The sequence below is a fragment of the Aphelocoma coerulescens genome, chromosome 1 (assembly GCF_041296385.1).
Source record: "Aphelocoma coerulescens isolate FSJ_1873_10779 chromosome 1, UR_Acoe_1.0, whole genome shotgun sequence".
Lineage (NCBI taxonomy): Eukaryota > Metazoa > Chordata > Aves > Passeriformes > Corvidae > Aphelocoma > Aphelocoma coerulescens.
In genome coordinates, this window is record NC_091013.1 from 26,769,362 (window position 1) to 26,789,749 (window position 20,388).

Sequence of the window (20,388 nt, forward strand, 5' to 3'; positions counted from 1 at the left end):
TGGGATCTCCGCTCCACCACAGCTTCTGCAGTTCAAATTACCAGATCTACTAATTTGTCCAGTGGGCTTTACCCTCCTTTCTGGTGATCTGTGGGAAGATATTAAGTTATTACAGTTTAGATGCTGTGTTGGATGTCAAAAGCTATTTTTTAAAATCATTGCTGGCTTTGTTGTAGTGTGTCAAGGAGAAAGGCTGTATCTGTATCTGTTGCTTGTTTAGGATTATCGGGGTTTCTTCATGTAGCCATAGAGAAGTAGACATTGCCATCATGTGTCTTCAAAGAGGAAAGCTTCACTGAATTGTGAAGTTGCACACACTTAATAAGCTTTCCAAATCAGATACTAAGAGCATTATTATTTCAAGCAGCCCAAAGATCACCACCAAAGGAGGTAATGCATCCTGAGATTGAGAATCATGAGAAGATAAGAAGAAAATGTGGAAAACAAAAATAAAACAAAGGAAAATAGTTAAAATCCAAATACGTTGTTACAAGTAGCTTGATAAGGCCTAAAAACTAAGTATATTTTCTCATCAGAAAATAGAAAATCCTTGATGTTTAAACCCTTCCTGACAGAAGGTTACCTTTCCATTGGGCTTTCCACCTTTTCCTGGGTGTTTTTTGTTTCTTATTTTTTGGGGTTTTTTGTGTGTGTGTGGGTTTTGGTTTTGGTGGTATTTTGGGTTTTTTTTTCTTTTTTGGGGTTTTTTTGGGTGCATTGTGAACCTGTGGCTATAATATACCGAATGGGAGCTATAGTCACATTTTCCTCTATTTTCTTTCTTTCTTTTGGGTGCTATGTTCCATAGGTCCCAGAGGAGTAATCCTGATGCTTCCTCCAAAATAACCTGGCTTGAAAAATAGTGAGAATGTCCTTGAAATGCAGACTGAGAGATGTTTTGTCTACTGTTTCCATTTCAGAGCAAAGAGACCAGAATTCTGTATGGGATGGAAGTTCTGCTTTTCAGTTTTCTTTCACCAAAACTTGTCTCTTCAACCAGTGATAAGTCTTGCTAACCTTAGAATTAAAAGTGTATCTGGAAGTGTGAAGAGCATACTGGGGCTGGAATAACAGAATTTTCACTAGAAATCCGTTTTCAATATGAATAATAGCAGCTAGGGATGCTGTTTTGCTGTGGGATACACAGTATTCTTTCCAAATACCTTACTTAGAGTCTTTCTGGGCATATGCTTACAAATAAGTTGAATGTGCCATTTTAACTGCTAGAGGTGAACCCTTAGTAGGACACTGGTAGAAGGATGGTGGAACTGTAACTTCTATACTGTTCATTAGTATTGTGGTCCCTGAGGAGATTTTTCTTGTTACTCGGTGATTGCTATTCTCTGGTTTTTCACAAATTGTTTTCTTTTACTGATTAAATGCGGTGTTTTCCCCAGATGTTCTCCAGTTTTTCAGTGACTTGTGTCATTTCAGTCACACAAAAGCATGGTATAGGGCACGTAGCATTAACCTGAGCCTTTGTAATGCTAGATCAAATTATGGGTTTTGGAGTTGCATGTTGTTTTGGGTCATATTTTTTCACTATATGCTTTAATTATGCAGAAGAAAACTTGAAATTTGTGAGATCATTTGATACTATGATGTTGGTTGGCTGAGTACTTCAAATGAATAGAGAAGATTATGCTGGAGACATTCTAATTGAAAAAAAAACCAAACTCAGAAAGTTGAAGGGACCAATAAGTAATTGATTACTGAATTGCTTGGTTTTCCAATTACTGAAATAGTGATTTGCATTAGTATTTGAATTTGCTGAATATCACAGCTTAAATATTTGGGTTTGGAATATCACTGTAACTGACGTGCACTTGGTGCAGGTTTGCTCTTGCATATTAAACCAATGAATGGATTTAATAATTCAAAATTATTAAATTCATGTGCTTAAAGGAAAGACATTACAGATTAAAATAGCCATTTTCTTGGTGATTTTCCGATCAAAACCACAATAAAATAAATGCTTTTCCAGTCTCATTTATAATCTTTTTTTACTCTAATGTAAAAGAGAATTTACAGGTGTCCTGAATATAAGCCTCTTTCTGCTGTGGAATGCAAACTTAAGAACTGCATTTAAAGAAATGATGACAATGAGACTGCACTTCCTGCCTGGTTTAACACTTCTGTTGTGAAATTTAGGTAGAATGGGAGTATAAGGTAACACTTACCCAAAAATTCTTCTTCATGTTTTCCACAGGGTTCCAATGTTCTGGAATGTCATGTTGCTGTAGTGTAACTCTAATAACATCTTTGTACACAATACTGGTGTCATATGGATGAGTATACCTTTTTCTTTGGAAGTGTCTGATGTAGTCTGTTGCCTTTCTGAATTAGGTAGTTAAGTGTGATAAAGAGTTGGGCTTATAAAGAATTCTGGTGCCTGGGAATAGGGTGGTAAAACTGTTGTTTAACTGAGTGGATCTTTGAAATCCCTACTGTGGGCAAGAAGGCCAACAGGCAGTGTTCTGCAACAACTGAAAAGTTGTTGCAGCCTCCCTAAAACTATGCTATTGTGTTACTTTTTAGGGGGGGGGGAATGGAGGCCAGAACTGCCACAGGCTCTTCATTCTATCCAGCACTTCTGCTGTCTACTCACTTACGTTTTCTTTATGTGACCAGGTCCTCATTGCTGCCATGCCATTACAGGCCACTACTCTTTGTGCCTCTCTTAGCAAAATTTGTCTTTTGCAGAATTCCAGCTTGTCCACAATGCTCTATCATCTTCTCTCCCCTCTCTGTCCTTGTTCACTGAGGAGAGAAAGTTTCCTGTTTCTTAAAGTTCCCTGTCTTTCATAAGAAATCCTTGGTCTGATACACCTGGATAATAATGGCTCCACAGCATCATCTAGTGGCTTCCTTGTTTTCCCAAACTACTGACAGATGGCAAGTTGGGCTCTTCAGGTAGACTTCTAAGGGAGAAGCTTTGCTGCTGACTGACAGCAAAGCACTTGTTTCTCGCTCAGGGTTGTTGGTAGCCTGCACATACCTGCTATGTGCAAAATACAGCCTGAGGACTTTACAGCCTCTGGAGCACCACAGGCTACGCTGTGGTTAGGTACAGATGTTGGCTTTCTTGCTGTTGTTTCTAAATGGAAACAGTGTGTCCTGTGTTTATTAATTTTCTTTTTTCAGAACTGTTTTGTCTGCAGATACAAAGAAATCACTGCATCCTGTTCTCTATTCAAAAATTAATAGTATTTTGAAAAGTAACCACTACTGTGAGCTTTCTTGAAGGATGATGATGACTTTCTAAACCCGTGTGTCACCCTATAGCTTTTTTCTCTTAAGTGGTTTGTATTCTGATCTTTAAAAAAATAATAATTGAAAAGCTCAAGATATTTCTTATTAATGATATTTTTCTTGATTAAAATGGCCGAAGGCACTCTCTACCCTCTGTACTGTTTTTGCTATAATGTTTTTACCTTATGTATTAGGTAGATAGTATCTACAGAGAAAAAAGCATAGTTGCAAGTATCAGTGATTCAGATTAGAAGGGTGTTCAGCTGTCTGTTAAAACAGTGCAGTGTAAGAGCTTAGGGCACAAATAGCAAAGTAGGTGTAAACTGGTTTTCTGCTTTTTTTTTAAGAATATGGTGTTTATAAAATCTAGACCTTAAAATTTGACAAGTACTGTACCCCAAACAGTACATAGTGGCAGATTTGTAACAAAATGAGAGTAGTAGCAGTAGAGGCTTCTGGTAAGATACCTTTCATCTTTAATAATAAAAGGCTATCTGTGTTTGTAAATTTAATAAAAGTTGCTTTCTTTAACAGGCTGGACTAATTGAAACCAATGGAGAGCTTAAGGTGTTTATAGACCAAAACCTAAGTCCTGGAAAAGGTAAGAACACAATTCGTAGTAAGACTCTCCGTTTCTTGATTTTTAGTTGTTATGCATATTCCTGGCTATAAACTGCTTTCTTAGCATAGTTTTGGTAAAGTTTTTCTTAAGTTATATGATCATTAGGCAAACTGTAGGTTTGCTGTGGTTTATAATTGTCTTAAAACTACAGGTGCAGTTAAGTGGTGGTTTGTCATCCCATATGTGATCTCCTTAGTGTAGCTTGTGTTTAAGTATAAAGACCAGGATGTTCTGAAACATCTTTGGGGCACTGTGTTTCAGCAAATGGAAAAAAAATGCAGGAGGGTAGAAGTTTAAAATGGGTTATGACAGTTTTTATGATAGTGCATCACTCTGCTGCAAGCTTATCTCAAAATACATTGTGAACAGAACTGTTTTGGACTTGCAGATAATGCCTGTGCTTGTATGATAATGTAATGTCATTAAGCAATTTAATAAAACACAGGATATAAATTTGAACTTGAATTTGATACATGAGCTCAAAAACTGAGAAACATTTGGGGAGTTAGGAGCTGAACTTTCACAATTAGCATAGCTGAGGGAAAAAACAGAAGCAACACTTGAGTTCCAGCCACCTGCAGTTCTGGACAACTATGCCATGTAAGCTCTTCTGTAAACTGATTATGCTACATTTGAAGACTGCATTTTGTAAATTCTTATGGGAGGGCTGTTTCCATAGTGAGACAGTAAAACTCCTCTCTAATTCCAGTAAAGTATATTCTTGTGAGTTTATGCATTCTGCTGGTGACAATGGTTTCTCAGGTTAATAATTTCCTCCAGTATGTTTCTGTACTTTTCATAAATAACAGTTGGGTGTCTTAAGAGTCTTCACCAGTTTGACAGGTCAACTAGCCACTGTTCCCTAGATTGCTCATCAGATGAGCTCTTTGTCCTTCATGTTTTCCTTATTGTCATTCTTTGAGCCTGTTCGATTGCTTTCATCAACTTTCTCGAATACAAGAGACTAGAACAGTATGTGTGACTCACAAGTGAAGTGTCAGTCGTTTCTGTATAGAGAGATCATTTTTCTATGCAACATCATGTTTGGTTCATAGGCATCTCACAAGATATTTTGGCGAAATGGCCATTTTCATTTGTTGTTCCTTCCAAATAATAACAGTCTGCTTTATTCTTGTGTGTGACAGATGGTGTCCTTTGATAGGCTGTATGAAGGAGGGCAAAATGTATATTAGGACAATCATCTACTCACTGTCTGTAAACCTTACTTTTGACTAATCTATTGACTTTAAGCATTGTTGGAGTACTCTAGTACTCTCAGATGAACCTGTAGTCCAGTTCAGGTGAACTCGTTTAGTATTACTGCTCTAGTATTTTATATACCATTTCAGGAAACCCATTTAATTTCTGTTAGCACCACTAGGTACAGCAAGTATCTTATTGGCATCTCATTAGACTCTGTCTTGGATGCTTCCTTGTCTAAAATATACATTGCTTTACGAATGGGGAGGGTATCCAACTAATCTGTCCTGTTCTTCATTTTGTGGAGAGGGCACTAAAGGTTGAGTAAAGACATGTATTAACTGATGCAGGTGTAGGCACAGTCACACCCCTGAGCTAAAGAAGTGTGCAAGTAGGTACCTGATCCTTAACAGCTGTACCATATGTGCTAACCCTGTGGGCAGTAAAACTGATGTTTTTTGGGGCAGAGACTTTAGGAGGGTACATTTTGCACCCACATAGTCATCTGTGTCTGGACCCTGTTACAGTCAGTGGAGAGCTAGTCAAAACAGTGCAGTCTAGACAGCAAGAATTGGAGATATGACTCTTCCATTATTACATAGCTCTTTAAGTAGAAGTGGTCAAATTGGAGGGCATTTTATTCCTTACAGAATTTTGTAAATAAATTCAAGTTATTAAATAGTTTATTATAGGCCTGCAGCTTGTCCAGTTTGAGAGTTGAACTCTACTCTCAATGTATAACACAGCAAACTGGACTATCCTCAGTCAATTTCTGTATCTTGTTGCTTTTAGGGGAGTTCTTTGAAGTTAATAGACAGCAACTAATTCTTAATATTGCGAAGAAACAACTATTTCTCTTGGCTTGATCAGTTTATGTTTTGTCTCTAGTTTGTCTGTGTTTTATGTGCAGGCTCGGTAGTCAATCAGAGCTTAAAGTTGTAAATATTTTGTCACTAAAGTGCTCAGGTATGTATCAGAATTTATTCACTACAGTAGTACTTTTTTTCATTCGCCACTTTTTATAAATTTTAGGGGTTTTTGTCCAGTCTTTAAATATTGACACTGACAGCTATACACAAAAGTACTATGCTGTCTCTAAAAGTAGCTGTCTGCATTGCATGCCGTTATATCAACAAAGTGCAGTCCTCTGCTATTTTTTTAAATCTGTGCAAAATTTCTCTTAATTTCACAATGGAGAGGATTCAGTCCAGAGCAGTCATTGAGTAAGTTTTCCATAGGGTAGCAGAAGTGTATATGGTATACTTTTTAGGATCAGTTGAAGGTTAGGGAAAAAATCTTCATGTTCTTCTCTGGTGGTCATCATTAAAAGGTTTTTTTGGTGGGTTTGTTTGTTTGGGGGTTTTGTTTTGTTTTTTCTCCACCTTCCCCTTTGAAGTTGTATTTCTTAAAAGGAAAAGAGTCTTTTCTGAAAGTTGCAAGTCAATCACAAGAAAGAGATTGAGAATACATTGCATGATTGATATTGGTTATGGGATCAAATCTCCCTGCTGTGTGGGATGAGTGGTTTGTTTAACCCAATCTGCTGCCCTTGACAGCAGTAATTGGGCAGGCTCTTGAGGGAGAATGCAGGAGCCTGGCTACTTTTTGAAGTTCATTCTTCTTATGCTCCTACAGCACTCTAGGTCATTGGACTAGTAATACCAGAGGGTGCATTCCATCATAGTTTTGGAAAAGTACAACTTTAAGACTCAGTGAATTAAGAATGAAAATTTGACAAAGAAATCTGTTACTTGCTTCAGTTTCTACTTGTTGCTAGCCAGATGTGAAAGGAGGAGGAGTTCAGCTGTCAGAGGAATAAAGGTTTTAGGGGGATGGTACAGGACAAAAACTGACTTGTGTGCTGGGTCATAAGGACAAGCTTGCAAAAACAGGGTTAAAGAGAAAGAGCAGAATATTGTTACTGAAACGGTTCCGTAACATCCTTGTCAGCAGTCTGTAAGGTATATGACTAAGTGGTAGGTATATGAGTCAACTATGAAAGATAAGCCAAGGTTGACTTTTCTGGCCAAAACAGGTTATGATGCAAAAATTCTCACAGCCTGAACAGTTTTGTTACAATGCTTTCAGAATAGGCGGTGAATGAATTTCTGTAAATTTTTAATCTGCACAGGCAGAAAATATGGTAAATGAATAAATTCTTTTCAGACTTGAGTTTTGGTGGTAGGGTATGTTGCTGTTGTTTCTTAGGCGAATAATGAAGAAGAGACAAAACCATCTTGCTGAACAGTTATGCTGAACAACTTCTTGCTCAAAAAGTCCTAAAGTTTTGGAATCTGAGAGAGAGAGGGTATGTTTGAGAATAATCTCTATATGCAAGTCCTATCCATACATTCATTCCCTGACTGTTCATTAATGTCCACTGTCAGAAACAGGTTACCAATGTAGACAACCTTTTTGCTTCAGCAAATGGGGACATGCTTCCAGTAGCTCATTTTGGAGAGTCTGGTCTCAACCATGAACTCCAGATTAGGATTTTTGTTTTAAAGGAGAGACTGACTTTATTTGTGTTAAGAGGAGAAAATAGTATGTAAAAAAACCCAAAACAAAAACACAACAAGCCCCAGAAACCCAAACAACAACCCCACAAGGTTTTGTTTATAGTGAGTAATGCATACAATTTTGAAAAAATTAGTCATGCACATAAAATACTGTTCTAGAAAATGCTCTAAAGATTTATTTCTTCAAAACCATCTTTAGTGTGAAATAAGAGGTATCAGCCTATATGTGGTAGAAATGAGATGGCAACTCGTGTTTTTTCTAGTGCTTGTACAACCTCCAGAAAAGGTTGCCTCTAAATTTGCCCGTGTTTTCTGATACCCCTGTGTATTTCCATTACTGGAGAGTAACACTCCATATAGCCCTGAAAAAACAGTATGACTGTGAAAGGTTTGTTTCACTTGGTAACTGGGAAGGTGCTTTCCAACTGGCTAATTCATTTTGAGAGTTAGCAAAAACATAAGGTTTGGAAGGATAGATAGAATTTTTAATAGGGGCTGAACTAGTAAAACTTCCGCATGAGTTTGTGTTTTCTATTGGTATTTGACAGTGAATTTTAGAAACCAATAAATTTTGCTGTTCGTGGAGGTTGCATTTTGGAGAAAACTGCCACATTCTTCTGGTCCTTGCCATATTCAGATTAGTGTTGATACTTAAGCATTAAATAGAACACTATTCAATTCTAATCCTGCCCCTCACTTGTGGAGAAATTTGGATGAAAGAAATTATTTGCTTCAGACGGGTGCAAGGGAAAAGGTAACCAGTGGTATTAATATTGTATTGAAATTAAAGCTCTTAGGTTAAAAATTACTCAGAAAGAAAATTTGGATCTTCTCTTATGCCAGTAGGTGGCATTATTGGTATGTAACTAGAAAATGCTTGTAGGGTATGTACTGTAGCTCCTTTCACCACTTACAGTTTAAAACAAGGTTTCAAATTTATAGGCTAAATATAGTTACATTTCAGATCTGAAAAAATCAAATATGTAACATTTTAAGGTGTGTTTAGACTCATATTTCAACACTGCCTAACTATAAGATTGTTTTGTTCTTTTTATTTGTATGACAAGAAACTTGCAGTGAAATGTTACTGTTACTTTTACTTGCAAATTCATACACCCTGATTTTTAACAGTGACTGGAATTGTTCCTCTGGAATAGAACTAGAGATCAATTTTCAGAAGCCATGAATTATGCTTCAGCAAACAGATACATGTTTGAAATTGGTTATAAAATGCATATGTATTACTGCAGCTGAGGTAAATTCAATTATTGTGTAAAGTCAATCTAAGGAAATAAAACTTGCTGGAAGTAGAAATGGTATTTTGGAAAGTCTAAAAGTAAACCCCAGTTTATTTCAACACAGACTTGGAAAAACTGGCTTGTAATAGCTGAACTATTACTAGTCATATCTAAGGATGGTAAGAATCACATAGAAGTCTGTGTTCATGTAGGCACTTAGTGAGTACTACACACTGGGAGACATGGATGTCTGTACAAAAGCTCCGAATTGCTGTGTAGGCATATTTGTTGTCTTAACATGGTGGTGTGGCTTGTTCAGTAAGTACAGGTGCTTTTGCTTGACTTGACATCCAGCTGGAGACAATTGGTGTTGTCACACAGATACCTTCAAAAAGAATTCAGTTTTCCGAAAGTTAGCATATAACTAATAAAATACCATGAAATATCAGTGATGTTCACGACAGAGACGTTAACAACTTCCGCGTTACAGGAGTGACAGCTGAGGAATCAGCTCCCAGGATATAATTGTCACCTCTATTGTCTGACAAAACTTAAATGTGTTAGAGACTGCATTATGAGGGAACTGAGTTGTTTTTCTGTTGACTGCTTTCTTTTTCACAAGTAAAGAAAACATCAAGGCAGATTACTTCAGAAAATGGTACAGCATCTAGAATGAATGGGATTTCTGCTCCTGAGGTGAGGAATACCTCAGCCCATCCTCTCTAACCTGAACACCAAATTCAAAGTCACTACTGTTTCAAGAACTGGAACAGTCAGCTTTTCAGGAGATTTACCTCATTGTCTGCAGAGGGCACTCGTTTCTTTGATTTGAGATGTACTGTGTCTTTTTTCTGTGTCATCTTAAGTTATTTAAAATGTTCTTAATTAACTGTATCACCAATCCTTTAAACTGCCAAAATTCTGCAATGGATTCTTTCTTTTTGTAAAACTCTTTGGTTTGTTTTTATATGCAAGCAAAGGTCCAGTTAACCAGTAACACAGATTATCTGTCTACTTGGTTGTAGACAGATAAATAACAGGTTTCATTAAAGAGCTCTGCTTCTTTTGATATGCAAGTTTTTTTATGCCATTACTCCTCGATTCCACCTGAATCATCATCTTGTATTTGGAGGTATTCTGGAACATCATATTAATGAAGTTCTACTTCCCTTGAGGTTTAATGATTGCTTATAAGTTACTAAAAGTAGTGTTCCAAACATTTGGGACACTGAGAATTTAAGTAGTAGTAGTAGTAATATCATTCTATATACATTGTTTTTTTCTGCTTTACATGGCATTTTCCTGTGGTTTTCAAAGTCTTCAGGGGGAAAAAAAGATACGTCAGAACTAGCAATATTTGTTTTGAAAAGAAAGCAGAGTTGATGCCAGCAAAACTGTTTGCAAACTTGTGGTTTTAATTTTTACGTGCTGTTATATACACTGTATGTTGTCTGCAAAGTACAGGATTGTTGGGATGGCACTGATTGCTGAGCAACAGTAATTAAGAAGTTAGTAGTAAGATTTGTTTGAGAAACTGAGCTGTCAGTCACTCGCAGATCTAAGTTGATACAATTACTTCTGCTTGTACTTAACAAACAAAAACCCCCCACGTATTATGAGCTTTTGAAAATACAGATGAGTACGAGAAAAATGTTTGTATGTGAGGCAAATGAGAAAATATAATACACTTGGACAGAGACACTGAAAATATCCTTTTAAAAAAAATCTTTTTTTCTGTATAATTGAGCACTTACACTCTTTTGTATATTGTATGATAGCTTTTATAAGTTGACTTTGCTTTGAACTGTGAAGCTCGTGTTACTATTCTTTCGCTTACATTTATGTTTCCTTGCCAATCAGTTTGTGCTGTACAGAAAGATGAACCTTGTCATTTCTGTATAGAGCCAGGTTGGTTCAGTTGCATGGATTAATTCTGGCACAGCACCACAGGAAATGTTAATGTAATTAAAAAAATTAAAGAAACATAGTGTGTGCTCTTCCCTTCACATTGATGTTTTAGTTGCAAGATAGCTATTTCTGTTCAGAAAATTAAATTAACAATAACGGGAGGCTGGAGGCCGTCTAATAAACCTCGCCTTCAAACCAGGGTCAGCTTTGACGCACAGAGCCTTCAGTCTTGAATTTTGCTGTGTATCACCAAGGAACCTCCTATGCAGCCTGTTGCTGTGCACTGCCTTTGGCATTTTTCCCTGGTTGGAATTTGCTGTGCAACAACTTGTGACCATTCCCTCTTTTCCTTTTGTTGTGTCCTATCACCTCTATAATTTCCATTTAATAGTTGAAGGCAGTGATTAGGTTTCTGCAAATAACACCCCTTGCTCCACCTTAACCGTCTGTTCCAGAGGCTGCACTCACCAAGCTCCCTGAGCTTCTCCTTGTGCAGGATATACTCCAGTACCTGAGGAACACTGGTGTATTCCAGCTGCACTCTCTCTTGTTTGCTAATGCCTCTCTTGCACTGTGGGCCCCACAACTGAACAGAGTCATCCAGGAACAGTGTAAGGAGTGCTGAAAGAAAAGAGAATAATCAGTTATTGCTGTACTCTTCCAAATGCAGCCCAGGATGTGGTTAAGTCTTTGTTAGCATAGGGGAACACCTCTGGTCACACACAGCATATTGTCTGCCCAGACCGCCTGGTGCTTTCCTTAGCATCTGCTTCCTAACCACTGGCCCTGACCTCTGCACTTGTGTTGACTTACATCATCACGACACTGTTGTCTTTGTTGACTGTGTAAACTTTTTTAATAAACAACATGATAGCATAAAGAATTAATTTAATTTTAAACATACTAGAATAATTAAATCTCTTAAGTGCATCTGTAGAGCATCTCATGGCAATATTGTTCTTTATGAAATTGTCCTACTGAAGTTATAGTTGGAAGCTGTCCTCGGAAAAAATTCATAACATGAATGGGTAACACTTGTCAGAAAATGGTCTACCTTTGAATTCTTAAAGGAGTTAGCAGTGGCACTTCTATTCTTGTAACTCAGTATGTGTATAATTGATACAGTACCAGAAGGAAAGAGAGCCACATAGCCTGCACCAATTTCTGAAGGGCTCAGATAACTGCAGATGAGTAAGTTACACTTCTGTTGGCAGCTCGGCTGAGCGTGTAACAGAGAAGCAGTACAGTGTGGACAGATGTGATAATGGCCTTCAATGGGGCTTTTCTAGAAGGAAGGTCTGCAATTACATCTTTTTAAAGTCATGCTTTGAAAAAGTCAACAACCATGTGGATAAGGATTATCTAATCGGAGTGATGTCCTTGGATTTCTTAAAAATAATAAATTTTATTGTCAAGGTCCTTCATCAGCCTGGTAAACTAAGGTGTGATAGAATGGGATGGTCCTCCCATGGGTCAACAACTGGTGAAAACTGAACTTGGTATAGTGAGTATCCCAAGTGAGCTATTAGCACCCAAGGAAGATGTTGAAGTCATCGTAGCTTATATTAATGAAAATGTGCTATCAGTGTTTGGTGAGGAACAAGCACATTGAATTTTGAGAGTTACTTGGAAAGGAACAGGTAATAAAATAGAAAATTAGTTATAGAGATATAAATAACGTATGGCATTCCTTAACATAAAGCATTCATGAATACTGTACATATGCCTGTCACCTGCAAAAGAAAGGGCAGGAGAACTAGAAAGCATGGGCAGCAAGGACCGTCAAATGTAAGGGAAGGTTGGTTAAAGCATGGTGCTCATAATACCAAGGTTGGGGATTTGATCCCTGTATAGGCCATTCACTCAAGAGTTGGAAGTGATTCCTGTGGGTCCTTTCCAACTCAGAATATTCTGTGATTCTGGGAAGATGATCGAATAGATGAGGTGTCTTAACCTTGGAAAGCAGTTACAACTCCCGTTTTATACTGGAAATAGAGTCTTCAGGTTGCACTTGTTTTTTTAAAGAAATGAGGAGAAGTTTAAAAAAAAAGCCTTCCAGGAAGCTGAGAAGAAGCTACATAAGCAGTGCTAGCCAGGGTAGTTTATATTGATTTATTGTATTCTGCAGAGAGGAAGAACAAACGCAATTCAGGTCATGAGAGTGATGCGTGTACTTGATGGGACAGGAAGGCATAATAGACTTTCGTTACAAGCTGGATAGCTGCTGACTTTCTGAAAGAGCACTGGGAAGCTGGTTAATAATGGAAGAAGGACATGCTGCTGCATCCTCTTTGGGAATAGATTGATCACTGAGAGAGATTCTTATGTGAAACTGTCCCTTTGACATGGTGTAGTAATAGCAGCTGGGAAATACAAGCCTTCTGGAAAGCAAGGGCTTAAACAAGATTTGAATTGTCCTCAACTTCCTGTAGACTTCCTGAATGTGTAAAGAGGGATGATAGGCATCAAGGACCAGTCAGGGCCCTCCTGATACAACCCTTGTAAAAATGCTTATTTATTGCATCTATGTTGGACAGTGAGACAAAGAGAATGAGAGTTGCACCAGACCCTTCTGACCCCATTGGCCCCTTTAAAACTGATCTCAGAGAAACAACTGCTGAACCTGACAACCACACTTAAAAGTTGATTTGGCAAAAAAAAATGTCTCCAGTATTTTAAGACTGATTTGTCTATTATTTTCTTATTGTGGTCAGTCTTTGTTGCTTCTTTTCCCCTCCCCCCCCCCCGTTTTGTTGTTGCTTGGGGGGTTTTTGTTTGGTTTGAATTTGTGGGTTTGGGGTTCTCTCCTCTAAACTATATCATGGAGCATCAAATTGCTGGCGGATACCTGGGTCGTTATTTTTGATTTATCTTTTACATGGCTTAAGACTTGCTTTACCTACCAGTGCTGATTGCATATGGGTTATGAACAGAGAGAGCACAACCTTTCCTGCAGGATCTGTCTGCTGAGTTGCATGTATTTTTCTGAAGTAATGATGCTTGAAGCTGTTTGTTCTTTAATTCCCTGCCTTCAGCTGGGAGGAGACACTTAGAGGAAAGTTGGGAATGTTCTCTTGGAAAGGCCTGTCCCAGCCAAATTTTATCTCCTGTAGATCAGCATGTCTCAGAAGGCTATGCCATATGCTATGGCATTGGGCATGTTTGTTGGGTGGTACTGAAAAATATTTCAATAGCCACAAAGGATAAGGGTAGAAGAAGAGAGGTTTATGCTTTTTGTCAAATGCTGGTTGCCTCCTTTACTGTGCTTTAAGAGAAAAATTGAAATACAAGGAATTAAAGCATATTATATCATTGATCTGTAAGGTTATATAGAATAAAGTTTGAGAGAACACACTGTGAATCTTGATTTCTTTTTTTGCTTCAAATGTGTAAATGCTACATTTCTATTGAGACTACATGTTTTAGGGCTAATTGCCATTAATATGCATAGGTAGTATAGCTGAGACTATTTGCTAACATAATACAATACGCTGACCTGAAGCTCTCTACTTATATTTGTTTCAGGGGTTGTTTCTCTATTGGCTGTTCATCCTTCTACAGTAAATACGATTGGAAAACAGCTCCTGCCAAAAACATTCGGACAGTCTAATGTCAACATTGCACAACAAGTGGTAAGGAGACTTTGTTGGGGTTTTTTTAAAATTGTTTCTTTGTTTGTGGGGCATGTGCTTTTTTTGGGTTGTTGGGGTTTTTGTTTGTTTGTTTTGGGTTTTTTTTGTTTGTGAGGGGTTTTTTTGTTTGGTTTTCTAATTATTTTTATTGCTTGCAGTATTGTTTACATATACTGCAAATCTGATGTATCTTGGTAGTCTGTATCACTTATCATGGGCAGATAATCTAAGTTTGTTTCTAACTTTAATAGACTTAAGTTAAAAAATGTGTATTGCATAAAGAAATTCAAAGATGACTCTCAAATCAACATTGTTACCTCACTATTCAGGTGGCATTATCTTTTGTTAGTCTTGCCATTTAAAGTCAGTGTCTCTTTCAGATTGTGCTTTGAATTCTGGCATAGGAAAATGTAAATGAAGTCCATAAACACATTTTTATGGAGATTTGAGTTAGGTGGAACAAAATTGAAAACAGAATTATATTTTACTGCTTAATTTAAGTATTCTTTTGCTGAAATATTTATTTCGAGCTTTATGTGAGATCTATGGAATTAGATGTTTCAAAGACTCTTATAATGCAATAGATAATACATAGGTTATACTAATTCTTGCAGTAATCAAAATTAAAATTTGTTGATCTGAATAGAATTGGTCTCAATCTTCTGGAAAGCAACTGTAACTTACAAACATCTGAACTAGAATGTCTTATATTTGGGTTTCTACTTGATAGGAAAGCAGTTTCCTATCTGCCTTTCCCATCTCTTAAGCTGGGTCTAAGGAGAGTTTTATAATTGAGGCTGCCGAATCTATAAACTGTACCCCTTCACCTGTTCAGATGTAGTGCAGATCATTCACTGTGCTGTATTTCCAGCAGCAGTGGTGACTTAACTACTTCTTGTACCCACTTGGAAGTGAGTTTAAATGAATGAAATTGGTCTTTCAGTAGGAAGTGTTTTATCAATAAATTCCATAAAAAATGAACTCAGAGTAGTTAGGCATTCTTTTAATTTAAAATCAGTAATCAGCAGTAGAAGAGTGTTTTATTTATAGATCATAGGCCATACTGGCACAACAGTGGTCCTTTCTGGGCATTATCGTGAGACTGTGTACATACTTAGGTTAAATGTTGAAATTGAATTTTCTTTCAGGTGGCATGCAAAATCTTTTCTTAAAAGTATCAAGACCAGGAGATAACAATGCACACTTTCCTGAGTGCAGTAGAGGTCCAGGGTTTGCTGCTGTCAGTTTGTTTTTTCTCCAGCTGTAATTCCTCTTGTCCTCACCCCCTGCCCCCATACTGGTTTGGCTTTCATCTTATTGCAGAGTGATAGAAATTCTAAATGTGGTACCATGATGGGGCTGCTGATGGAATTCGTAAGCTAGGGAGTTAGAGGGTGGGACTCTCTGCAAGCAAGGTGTTAAATCATCTCTTGCAGTCTTCTGTCACTGCATCCTAGGGAATAGAAACTAGCTAACAGCGTTCTTCAGTTCTCCATTTAGTCTACTTACTTGAATAGCACACAGGTGGTTTTCACACTCTTTGGAGACATTTGGTGAGACGGACCAGTTGGTATCAATACTGATAGTATTTTTTTTTCATGGGAAGAAAGTGAGTGGGTTCACATGTGTCCTGTGCCAGCATTCCCCACCCTCAATTCCATTTCCTACAATCAGAAGTTTTGTTTATGGAAAGCAATAGAGGAGATTATTTGGCTTCTCATAAAATAAAGTTTTCAAGTATGGTACAAAGCTGCTGGAAAGGAGTACCTAAGATATTCTAGCTGTCAGAAGTGGATGTAACAAATTTGTATGCTAACTGCTCAGAGATGTGTCATAATATAAAGAGAATATTTGGGAAAAAAATACAGCTGTTTGTCTTTCCAGGCAGCTGAAATCACGGACATCTAGCAGTCATTGGACTCCCTTTGGCAGCGTATATGTAACTTTCACACATGCAATGTTTCATTTTCAGTTTTTGTATTTTACTCTTGTTGAGGCTAAACTATTGAAGCTAGCCCAATGAAGAAAAATTAAGTTTTGCTGCTCAGACAGAATGTAACTGCAGGAAAATATGGCAAGCTTGTGGGTGATTATCGGTTTAGATTTGTTTGATGCTTTTTTCATTTACCTAATGTCAGGGATGCAACCGACTGTTTTCACTGGGAGATAAATGTACTCCAAAAAAGTAGGTATATCTTTCTACAAAAGAGTAACCTGTATGGTATCTTTTTTTTCCCCCTAAATCTGTATTTTCTAGAAAGTTACATTTAAAACAATTCAGAGATAAAAAACATCACCTGCAAAAGTAGGTGTTTTGTTTAGCTAGCTTCAGAGGTTAGGAGGGGACAGTTTTATGTGCTAGTGTATGTATTACTACTTATGATCAAATTTACACATCTTCAGGACCACACACCTGGAGGCTGGAAGACTGTAGCCAAGTGTGTGCTCTTAACATGTTTGCAATGGAATGGTTTTGCCTAATTTGATGTCACTCACTGCAGTCATGAGGAAAGTTCACTTGTACTCTTTCTCACCTCTAATGTAGTGGTTTTGACTCTAGTGATAGAGGCTGACATCAGGAGAGAGGCTTCTTGCAACAGCTCTGCATTTTCTCTCTGGTTTAACTGATTTTCAGCTTTTCTTATGTTCGTATTTTAACTGTAATTTACTGCAGTATCCTTATACATTATTTGGTAGGGTTAGGGGGTTTTTTCCCTCCTTTTTTCCCCCCATTTTCTGTGGAGGGAGTGTGTGTGTGTTTTGATCATGTCTAAGTTGGTGTTGAAAAGTGTTAAGAAATCCAGCAAGCATGAAAACCTCATTTAAGGAGGTTAAAATAGAAATGCTCTTAACTTAGGGAGTGCTCTAACTATATTAACCATAGTCCGAAGTTTTTTATGCTAGTGTGTATAAATTAGATGCATGTAAGAGAAATATGTAGAGAAAAGTACTAGTGTTTGGATAATGCATCATTTCAATTGTGTCACTTGAATATCTTGGAATTCTTACCATTTTCCAAATTCTTTTATCTTTACTGTAGGTTATCGGTACACCTCAGAGACCTTCAGCGCAAAATACTATCCTGGTAGGAAGCCCACATACACCTAACACACATTTTGCATCACAGAACCAGACTGGAGATTCTTCGCCGTGGTCTGCTGGGTGAGCAAAATGAAAGCTAGAAAGGGTTAATAAACTGTTGGAACTTTTATTTTAAATGTTGTGATAGTGTATGTACTCCTCAGGGTAGCAGTGTGGGAAAGTCTGTTTACCTTTTCATCGAGAGCACTTCACCACTGAAGTCTATTGTACTAAAATAGGGAGTAGTCACAAAATGATGAGTACCTCTTAATTTCTTGTAAAAGAATGCAGAATATTTTCTGTAAACGCTGGTAGATATTCTGACATTACTAACATTTAGAGAATTTAGCTCCTGAAAGGACACAGGAATTTGCTGACTTCATTCTATGATTTCTCTTATGCTGGTGTATTTTTCAGAAAAATACAGTCTATTTATGATTGAACAAGGGTATCCCAGAGTATAATTTGAAATAAGAATGTAGTTGTTTTTGGGAAAAAGTATTAAATACAAGGAATGCATTCTTTTGGTGTGTTTTTTTCATGCAAGCTTGTTTTAAGGGCATCTTGTTAAATGTAGTTGCTTTAAGACTAAATTTATTATCAGTGGCCTGTTCCACATAAATAGATTTCTGCTTTGGAATTATACAGTGAGATGAGATGTAAGAGTTGAGACTTCCCCTTGCTGAAACTAATTTTGTTGATACTTGTGTTTTTCCTCTAGTTACAAGGAACTTTTTATTTAAAAAACTTTGCAAAGCAGAAAACGTCGTTATACTGCTTGTATCTTGTAACTTTGAAGTTCTAATAGCAATTTCATATACTGTATAACTTCAAATCTGTATTATAGTAATAGTGTAATGTTTAGTGAGTTCAAACAATACCAGACTTTATCTGTTCAGTCAGTATCAGTATCAAATTGCATAGAAAATGCTCAATCTATGTGCTACTTTAAATTAAAAATAAAATTTTTTTAAAAGGACAACAAAGTTCTCTCCTCTGATTCAGTTTTCATGTTTTAGTATTTATCTCCTTATCTCTCCTTGTCCTGAAGTTTGGAAGGTTTTCTTTATTGTCTTCTTCAAGGAATATCCCTGTTGTTAATTTATTGTCTGCTACTGGAAACATTTCAGGCCAGGTTGGATAGAGCTTTGGGCAACCTCACTGAGCTGAAGATACCCTGGCTCAGTGCAGGGGGGTTGGACTAGATGACCTTTAAAGATCCCTTCCAACCCAAGGATCTATGATTTTATGATTCTACTGGAGCTAGCAAAGTTGGCAAAAGAATAAATTTGTATTGTGTTTCAGCATCAAGATACTAGAATTGTTTATAAATATTGTAAATTGTCAGGGAAAAAATGTAGGAGAGAATGTTGGGAAGGGATAAGAAGCAGAAGAAAAGGGAAGGCTTGGGTTTTTTACAGCAGTGTGCCTGTATTTGAAAAAGAGACATCAAATATTCCAAAGTTCAAATCTTCTTAAAATATATATTATACATATATCTAGGAAGCGGAACAAAAAAGGCGAGAAGAATGGCAAGGGTTTACGTCATTTCTCTATGAAGGTTTGTGAGAAGGTACAAAGAAAAGGAACCACCTCATACAATGAGGTGGCAGACGAGTTGGTTGCAGAATTCACTACCACTGATAATCACATTTCACCAAATGAATCAGTAAGTATATGGGAAGTCAATTACATGTGAACTGAATGGGGGAAGAGAAGTTTCTTTTGAGATTTTTCTGTTTTAACCCTATTGCTAAATGAAACAGTTCAGACATTATCCGAGTTTACCCATTTGCTGTAATATGTTTATTTTCAAATATTTTTGGCACAGGTATATTTTTGATTAATGCACTATGTCTACAGCAGGCTTACGACCAGAAGAATATTAGACGACGTGTCTATGATGCCTTAAATGTCCTTATGGCCATGAACATTATCTCTAAGGAGAAGAAGGAAATCAAATGGATTGGTCTACCTACTAACTCGGCTCAGGAATGTCAGAACTTGGAGGTATATGCATTTGGAAGTTCACAATGGCTTTGTGTTTGAGTAAATGTTTACAGCTTTAATATGTTCTGATACAATATGTGCCTATAGTCTTCTGAGATAGCAAAATAGAATAGTATGGTCCTCTTAGACTGTTTTTATTCTATTTGTATGTACTGAACAAAAACTCTTCAGCATCCAGATTGTTCAAATATGTCTTTGTTAAATTCTTCTATGTCAAATACAGCTTTTACATGTGAAATGGTTCTGAGTGGAAGGTAGTCAAAGATTAATGTGTATTTCCAACATTGCAGTAGTGGTGCTCAGGAGTCGGGAAGATTTGTTTTCTCCAGATGCCAAACAGATAATAGGTCTGTGATGATAGACATTGCATGTAGGTCAGTACATACAGGCATCTCCATTGCTGCAGGTCTTAGCTTTTTGTGACAATTCTCTTACGTGAATATGTCAGACTTCTTATTCCATGTCTTGGGGAAGAAGTGAAATGCTTTATATGAAAGAGATTTGTAAGTTCTGACAGAATTTTTTTACTATCCTGATATTTGCAGAATAATAAAGTTACTAAGGTTTACTGAAGTAAATTCACTTCATCAGAACAGAATGAGACTGTATTTTTTCCTTAATAAGTCTATATTTCCTTCAGCAGGAGTAAGAAAAAAATCAGTGTAGAAGCTGCCAAAGTGAGGGGGAAAGTGGAACAATAATGTTCTGGAGCCTTATCTACAAAGGGATAATTCTAATTTTTGTTTGATACTGATAATTGATTTTTCATTTAATACTGTAATTGCTGTCTAGATAAAGTAAATACAGGGTGTCTAATCATGAATTGAGATTTATTTGAATATCATCCCAAGTGAAAATTATTAGTTAAGAGAGTGATAGTTGGGGCATAATTAATAGGGTTGAGTATGGAAGGTGAAGAGGTTCCA

General features: G+C 37.0%; 1 protein-coding gene across 5 annotated transcripts in view; it reads left to right on the plus strand.

The window, feature by feature from the left end:
• TFDP1 (transcription factor Dp-1) overlaps positions 1 to 20,388 on the plus strand; it is a 41,433-nt gene that overhangs the window by 11,010 nt on the left and 10,035 nt on the right. For 4 of the 5 annotated variants that reach the window (XM_069004677.1, XM_069004686.1, XM_069004668.1 and 1 more), the window contains exons 3-7: positions 3,787 to 3,853; positions 14,265 to 14,371; positions 17,412 to 17,533; positions 18,956 to 19,121; positions 19,316 to 19,462. In XM_069004677.1, coding sequence (XP_068860778.1) covers positions 3,787 to 3,853; positions 14,265 to 14,371; positions 17,412 to 17,533; positions 18,956 to 19,121; positions 19,316 to 19,462 — 609 coding nt within the window. The remainder of the gene's footprint in view (positions 1 to 3,786; positions 3,854 to 14,264; positions 14,372 to 17,411; positions 17,534 to 18,955; positions 19,122 to 19,315; positions 19,463 to 20,388) is intronic. The other variant, XM_069004706.1, reaches the window with a different exon arrangement.